This window comes from Globicephala melas, chromosome 3, assembly GCF_963455315.2.
Source record: "Globicephala melas chromosome 3, mGloMel1.2, whole genome shotgun sequence".
Classification (NCBI taxonomy): domain Eukaryota; kingdom Metazoa; phylum Chordata; class Mammalia; order Artiodactyla; family Delphinidae; genus Globicephala; species Globicephala melas.
Window position 1 is genome coordinate 38,391,079 of NC_083316.1, and position 8,705 is coordinate 38,399,783.

An 8,705-nucleotide genomic window follows, 5' to 3' on the forward strand; every position below is an offset into this window, starting at 1 on the left:
GAAACATATTTCTGTGAAACTAGAAATATCTTACATTTGTTCTCTTCCTTCGTGAAAAGCATTCACACACAAAAAAATTGTCGTAGCTAATTCATTTATTTTGTTTTTCCCCTACTCATAGAATTTATTGTCTGTATGTTTTTTTTTATTATAAATCAACATTCGTTAACAATCTTTCTTATAAGCTGAAATGCAAATGGGCAGTTTTCTTAAGATAGGATTTCAAAACAGTAGGTTTTTTACTATGGATTAAAAAAAAAAAAAGACAGTGTGCTGAAATGAATCTTTCCTCTATGAGGTATGGGACCCAAAATCTATTATAAACTTGCCTCTGGTATATATCAGTGACTGAACATTGGAAAGACATAATTCAGCTGTTGAAAATCTGATTTGTGTTTGCTGAAGTGTTCCAGGAGCCCCTTGAATGGAGACTTTCTTGAAGTTCTTACCAGTGGTGGAAGTCCCCTCACAGAGAAATGAAAGGTGGGTAGGAACACTAGGAAAGAGAGGATGATAAATACACCTACATCTTTGATAGCCTGTGCAAGGTTACGTCGATCATAAATCCAAGCTTGCTAGATGAGTCAAAAAAAAAAAAAAAAAAAAGGCAGAGACACAAGAATGCAGAACAAAAGATTTCTGCTGGAGAAACAAAGTGAATCAGAAATAGTGTAAAAGGTTACCTTACATGGAATTAGCAGGATAGCTTAGGACCAGCCTTAGGAGAACTTTGAAGGAGACAAAGAGTGTTGGGGAATAGCTCCACTGTTCTAAAAACTAGAGGACTTCTTTTCCAAGATACAGTTTGTGTGTGTGTGTCTGTGTGTGTTAAAGCGCCAAGCTGGATGTATGGATATGACTTGAAAATGAATTGCAAAATCACCACCACTACTGAGGGATGAGAGTTCCTCCGTATTTTTTAATTACTCTCTTTGCTGGAGTCACAATGTCCCTGTGTTCTGTAGAAATACATAGACATAATGAGAGTTTAAGAGCTAGGTACATTAAAGGAGTAGAAGAAGAAAGAGGGGGAGACAGAAGGAAAGAGAAGGGGAAGGAAGGAAAATTCAGAATGCCAAAGCATATCAGGCAGTCTGCTGGAATATTCGTAAATGTGATATAATTTTTACCATGAAAGAGACCATGTTGAATGCTGAGAATCGTGCGGGATAAATGTCCTTCCTCTGGGGAAGAATGGAGATTTTTAAACAACGTATCAAGTGTCAAGGAGACAATATTATATACCAGTTAAGGACATGGATGTAGGAGTCTGGGAGATGTGGGTTTGAATCCGAGATGCTGCATTTGCCAGTTGTTCTAAGCATCAGTTTCCTTTTCTCCAAAGTGAGCCCACCCTCGAAGGGTTACAGTGACAATTAGTGATCATAAATGCTTAAGGTTTCCTACACTGCTGCTCCCTGAGTAGGCATTCTTTACCCATTATCTCATTTAATCCTTACAACTAACATCTGAAATGGATATTATGCCCATTTTACCGAGGAAGTCCCTGATGGACAGAAAGGTTAGGACTTTTTCCCAAAGGTCAAAGCTGGCCAGTGGCAGCAAACCCAGGCTTTACGACTCCAAGTCTAAAGCATTTTGACTTACCTGGGATTTTGACCAGGGAAGCCAGAGCACAAGGAGGCAGAATGAAATTGGCATGGCACTGCTATACCTCTCCTGTCTTCACCGTCCCTTCTAAGGTCTGATTGTTCTCATGGGGCCGATGTTTATCTGGACTGTCCCCTTGGTAATGGCCCATGAGTGACCCTTCTCAAGGGTCACTGTAAGCAGTAACACAGAAACAAACACAGTGACTTTCTCCCCCAAGTTAATTAAATCAACAGAGTCCCATTTAAATGCTCTTTACCTGAAGTTCTGTCTTTAAGAACTCACCTTCTCTAAGATGTGGCCTCACTAGCAACTCAAAGCTCACCTCAAACACGTCTGTTAACAGATGTTAAAGTTACAAAAGCTCTTCTTCTGGTTCCATTCAAACTCACCTGTACGTGAATGCTGTCCCTCAAGGAAACTTGGAGAGGAACTTTATGTTTGGACCCTCTCCCATGATAATGATTAGAGGGCCACCACCCCTGCTTTGTCTCAGGTTTTTACAATGATTCAAAATAAATTTGGAAGTTCCTGAAAACTCCCAAGTCTTGCATCCTCATAATGCATCCTCATGTTCCACTCACAGGTTTATTTACCAAACCACACGGTCATCAGGAGACATGGTTAACCTCCTGCATTTGCCGCCGCTGTTGTCAGTTTGCAGCTCATAGCTTTGGGAAGCCAGCCTTTGGACCGGGCTGGATTACTCTATATAACTGTTTTCCAACACTGGGTTACTCAGAGTGGTTTTCTCCTCCTCAATGGATAAGTTCGTGTTTATTGAGTACCTCCTATAAACTCAGCATTAAGGTCATAGAGAAACATAAAATGCCATGATTTGACCTCAAGGACTTTTGAGAGTACCCTAAGGAAGGTCAGATCAGGTCAGGGGACAGTGGATTGTTTCCGGCCATCTATTACTGTTTGTTGCTCTATGTAACTAACTCTTCTTCTACGAGACTGATTTGAGCCAATCAGTCAGAAAATGATAATGTTTTTTGTTTGTATTAGAACTTGCAGCCACATAGAATGCTATTAGACTGAGGGAAATTTAAGATATCAATAAAGAATGATTCCGGATTCATTTTCTGACTTTCCCAACCTTCTCACAGAATAATCTGAATTTTTAAAGGCTCATTATTGAAACCACAACTTAAAATAGAAGACCTAGATTCTAGTCTTGGATCCGCCAGTGAGTGGCTGTGTACTCTTAGACGAGTCACTTGACCTCTCCGGATCTCAGATCTTCATGTTTTATAAAATGAAGGGGCTACCATGTGTGAGAAATTATGTGCCTATAAGATCTTTTTTCAGCTATAATTATGAGCTCCTGGGGCCACTCTCCACAAAAGGTATTTTAAAATAAAATATTTAATTATCATCATGACAGATGTGTGGACTTGGCTGCAGGTGCAACCTCTGGTCTTAAAGTTTCAGGTCTCTGCAAGTAAAGGGGCACCTGTGGGATCCACAACACACAAGGACTGAAAGGTGGGTCCCTCTGACCAAGGATCATCTGGCTCCACCAGCAGCCTGTGAGACACCCCTTAAACTGACAGGCCCCAGACTACACTTAACCATAATCACAGCTTAATGAAAAGAGATTGAGAACTAAAGAGTTTTACTCCCTGCTCTGACACTAATTTGAATTATTACTCTAGACAAGCTACTTACACTGTCAATTTCACATTTTCCCCCTTGGCCAAGAGGGAAGAATAGCACTGATTCTAATCATTTCATCAGATTGTTGTGAAGACACCCCTACACCTCCTGCACTGTACCCAGATACAAAACTGCTTTCAACATCTCTGGTACGTGGTGGTCACAGTGCAGTTTGTGATGACAGATCTCATTGGTTCAGAATATATATGTCACTCACTGGCTTACCCACAGGATGAATCTTAAAGGACCACTCTTAGCTTGCCATGTCCCTGCTCAAAAACCTTCTGTAGCTCCCACTCCTTGACACAGGTAGTCTGAAGGTCAAGGTCGTAGATACTGTTTAGACTCAACATCTGCCTCTCAGCGGTCGTCAGCTGTGTACGCCAAAGTCTTTTGCACTCTTTTTTCTCCACTCTTTCTTTAGGCGCTTCCATGAGGCTGTCCAGTGATCTGACAGATCAGCCTGGGTTTCTGATCCCTTCCTATTGCCGGTCTGTGTCTGTCTTCCACTGAAGGGCCGACCACCTCACGCTGGTGCAGCTTCTGCTGCCAAGAGTCATCAGGTCCCTTCTCCAGCCTCCACTCCCATTGCTTCTGCCTCTGCTGCCTCAGGCGCTCACTTCTTTTTCCTGTTGGGGCTGCAGTCACAATGCCCGAAGTCCTAGGCTGCCATCCAAGGTCAAGAGTCTGACCCCAATCTCCTCCAGGCTTGTTTGCCTACCTCTCCTCACGGGAACGTTTTGTTCAGGCTAAATTTATTCCTTAACCCAACACGTCTTCCCCGCTTAGAATAACCTCTGCCCTTCTTACCTTTCCACAAGTCTCAAATGTTGCCATCTTGAAAGGTTTAATCAAAACCTCACCTGCTCCAAGAAGCCTCCCTTACGGCCTCATGGAGACTCAGTAACCTTGTTTTCTCTCAACATCAATAACTTTTATTCTTTGTACTCTGCTTCTGACACTGCAATACTGTCCTAGGTGACTTTTTTTTTTTTTTTTTTGAAAGCATGATGTGCAAGTGTTTATTTTAATTACTCCTATTTGAAGGTTCTTATTTCTGGAGAACAGCAAGGCATTTTGTTATCCACTCTTTCCATTCTTTAAAGGCTTCCACAGGTTTTGGCAAACTCAGAGGATCCTCACGACTATGTTTTGGAGTAACTGTAGGTGTGTCAGTGGACTCAGCATCAACCCACCTCACCAGCGCCTTGAAAAACAGATTCACCTTTTAACAAATCCCAGCAAAACAGACTTAGGCAAGAGAAAAACATTAGCTTCCAAATCAAGTTATCAACATCGGTGACTTATGCTACCCCACGGAGCTGTTCCATTTGATAAAGATGGTCACGAAGGTGAGACCATGCTTGTCAAAGGGCATGCACCAGAAACACGCCAGCTGTGAGCACACAGGACAGTCATGAGGATGCACAGAAGAGAAGAATTACACTGAGTCCTCACAGTTTTTTGAAGGTGGGAGGATAATTACTTTCTTTCCTCAACTTGCTAGGTGTTCCACAGGCATTATTATATCGTGGTTGCAATTTCACGGGGATACGTATACACTTTGTATCTGTCTTTAAGGTGGAAGCCGACAGCACTCTGCAACTTGCGTAAACAGATGGGGCAAAGGTCGAGGGGACGCTGGTCAGCTTCTTCCAAGTGGTTGGAGCCTTGCATCAGGCATGCGAGCCACTGGCAGTGCCGAAGTCCAAAGATATGTCCAATCTCATGGGTTAAAGTCTTACAGGACCGAAGCAGCAAAACACTAGTCACTTCAGGAACGTAATAATTATCAAAAACCGAGTAGTCACTTGAAGACTTCTTCTGCAGCTTCTTCAGTTTGCCTTCGTAGTGGGAGCTATAAAAATCACTGCCGTACCTGGCAAAGCTGAATATCCCCACACCATCTGTCAAAGAGGCCTGTCCAAAGACAAAATTCCAGGAGTCTCTTGGGTAAAGATCGATCATCGTTATTCCCACAACACAAAAAGCATCTTCAGGTTTCTTCTTTTTTAAGAACTTCAGGATCTGCCCTGCATGAATCTGTAGGTTCTGCGTGTTATCATTGATTCTAAAGGAGCACCTCGTTGCAGAGACAGGAACTGGTTCTAGGAGTTTTACTGTCAAGCCATAGAAAAATGCTTCACAGTAGCCCTTGAGCCATTTCACATATTCTTCACTGATACTTCTGGTGTTTCCTAGCAATCCAATGCACTGTATATAAACACTGTGCTTCTGTGGAGAAGGTGTCTTTCTGTAAGGATCACTGAAAAACTCTTCAAAGCCTTGGGGAGCCTCAGGATGGGAGGTCATCCAGTCTGACTGCGAATGCAAAGTAATGGGTCCAAAGAGATCACTGTCTGGCCGGAAGGCTTCGTCCATCAGACGCTTTTCCCCAGCATCTAACTTCTCATACTGTGACACAAGCGCTGGGTTCTTTGAGATGAGAGCTGTCTTTAGTGTGCGCTCAGAGTGCCGTACTGTTTGCATAGTGACACGCCTCTTCCATTCACATCGCGTGCCTGCGCAGAGACTTCATCCTTCCCTTTGAACGGGTCAGACAGCTGTTCCACCGCGAGGCTTCAGGGAGAGGACGGCTCCCTCTCAAGTTTCTGCCTCACAAGGACCGGCATGTCTGGGCCTGGGCGGGAGCGCGTGGTGCCTTCACCCCCATCACCGTCATCCCGCCTGGCGTCCTGTCCTAGGTGACTTTTAAAGGCAGAACTTCAGTCCTGCTACAAACTTTGTAAATCCTACCATTTAAAGAAGTGTTTTGGACTCTTAAAGTCCAGCTGAAATCTGTATTACTTGGGACAAAAGGTTGGGCAGAGTAAAAATACAGAATAATTTTATCTTAATTGATAATTTAAAAAATCAGACCTAGAGATGATGAAGTGATGGACTAAATAGAGTCACGATCTATTTCCAAATCGTTGACAACACTCTTTTCCCAACTACTTCAAAAGATTCTTCAAAAGCCTAAGCAAGGAGAGTGGGAAATAAGGCAAAAGCAATGACAGCAGTAAGTGATGGCTGGGCTTCTGCTTCTTCTTTCAATGCCTAGGAGACCAACACGGGTATGGATTACTCAACTGCTTCCTTTCAGGGACAAGGCCAGGGATGTACCAAATTATTTGACACATCCCTCCCCTTGTATCTAGGGGATGCTGTAACTGCCTTGATGTCTTAGTCTATTTGGGCTGCTATAACAGAAGTTTTACAGGTCTTAAACAACAGAGATTTATCTCTCACAGCTCTGGAGGCTGCAGAGTTCAAGACCAAGGTGACAGCAGATTGGGTGTTTGGTAAAGGCCACATCCTGGTTCATAGACTGCCATTTTTTCTCTGTGTGCTCACACGGCAGGAGTGAGGGAGCTCTCTGGAGTCTCGTTTATAAGGACATTAATCTCATTGATGAGGACTCTGCCCTTATGACCGAATCATCTCCAATGGGCCCCACCTTCAAATACCATCACACGGGGGATCAGGTTTCAACATGAGTTTTGGGAGACACAAACATTCAGTCTTTATCACCGACCAATGGAATCCAGCAGAAGTAACCCTGTGCCACTTTCCAGGCCGATGCTCTAAGAGACTGGCAGTTTCCACTGCCTCTTACGTTCACATCTGAGATTGAGCCACCCTATTTGAAGATGCCCAAGCAGTCCCATGGAGAGGCCCACAGGAGAGGAGTGAAGACTCCTGGCTGAGAGCCCCAGCGGAGTTCCCAGATGACAGCCAGCACAGCTGCCTCCATGCAAACGAGCCATCACAGAGGTGGAAACTCCAACCCTGGTCAGGCCACTCCAGCTTATGCTTTGAGGATCAGAGATGAGTGGTCCACAGACAAATTTTTTATCAAAATGAATACTTGTTGTTTTAAGCCACTAAGCTTTAGGTGGTTTGTTAGGTGGTTATAAACAACCAGAATATAGTTAGAATTAGCTTCTGTCATTCTGCTTGAAAACAGAGTTGGCTGAGTTGACCTGACACACTTCATAATTATACATTGAGTAGATAAATCTACCAAAAATGTGGACGTTCTCACATTCGGATTTTTTTGGCCAAAAGAACAATTAAACAACACAAAAAGCATCGGCTCAAATTCTCAGTGAAATGATTACAAAATAACACTGCTTTAATTTCTCATATATATTCTGCAAGTTGGAAGAAGAATACGAATGCCATTTAAATAATGTCCGGTCTAAATTTTCCACTCTCCTGTAATGACAGAGAATACCAGCCATTAGAAATAAGGTCTAGGGAATTCAGTGCTTACTTTGGAGAGGATGTGTGGATGTTAAGAGTATCCTATTTGGGGGGACCTACTAGGCTATGTAAGGATTTGGTGCCATTCTACATTCACCAAATACTTAGTGAGCTTTGATTACGTATGAAGCACCGTGCTGAGCTTTGGGGGTACAGTGTGACAGAGAAGATGTTGTTCCTGCTCTTATGGGGCTTACATGAGGTAGGAGAGAGAAACAGTAAACAAAGAATTATATATCAAATCACTGTATCACAACAATTTTGTTAAATGCCATGGAGGAAAAATACAGAGGGTATAGAGGGCATATTAGCAGAATTGAATCGAACTTGGCGGTAAAAACATCCTCCATGGGAAGTGGCATAGGCTGACATATAAAGGTGAGTCAGAATTAGCCAGGTGGAAACGGGGCGGGAAGGAGCTCGGGGGTCTGGCCAGAGCAGACTGACCAACGTGGGGAGTGATGGGGGATGAGGCTGCCCCGGGGGTTTAGTGGTTGGATTGTGTGGCTCTTTTAGCCCAAAATAATAATTTTGAATTTTAATCTAAAAAAATGACACTCATGACAAGCTTTAAAAACGGAAATGATTATATTGATTTTTTTTTTTTTAAGGATTAATCCCAGGAAGAAAGGTTTTGAAGTTGATGTAAAAAGTGACCCGATACATCTTTAATTTAACAAAGGAAGGTTTGGTGGGAGAAGAAGTTGGGGGGATGTTGATACCTGACTTCTCTACCCAACACATCTGCCCAGAACTTGCCTTCCCCCTAGCTTGCTCCCAGCCCTCCAATCTATAAAACTCCGAGTGGCTCTGCAGCTGAGGTCAGTGAGGACCCACTGGAGGCAGCAGATGTTGCAGTCCACTGGTTCTTTCTGGAGGTGGGGGAAGAGCGTGACGTGGGTCCAGCAGGAGGAACAGACCGTGAGATGGCTTTCTTCTCCACATGAAGCCGGACGAGGAGCAGATAACCTCTTGCCACCGATAAAGAAATAGAACTGATTATTCCGTAGGTGGCATTTTCTTTTTCAGTATCGAACTAATCAAGGTCCTGCTGTGGTGGCAAGAGACACTGAATTGCTGAGGTGGCTGCCTTCAGATGAGAAAAAAATTGAGCACCTGAACTTAGCTCCATAAATAACTGACAGTTATTTGCCCTGGGGATG

General features: G+C 43.4%; 1 protein-coding gene across 1 annotated transcript; it reads right to left on the reverse strand.

Moving 5' to 3' along the window:
• Positions 1 to 4,281: 4,281 nt before the first annotated feature.
• Positions 4,282 to 5,963, reverse strand: LOC115866470 (archaemetzincin-2). Its single transcript, XM_030881970.2, has 2 exons — positions 4,837 to 5,963; positions 4,282 to 4,480 (listed from the first exon to the last, which is right to left on the reverse strand). Exons 1-2 carry the CDS (start codon positions 5,761 to 5,763, stop codon positions 4,325 to 4,327), a joined length of 1,083 nt encoding a protein of 360 aa, XP_030737830.1. The 5' UTR covers positions 5,764 to 5,963; the 3' UTR covers positions 4,282 to 4,324.
• Positions 5,964 to 8,705: the final 2,742 nt, after the last annotated feature.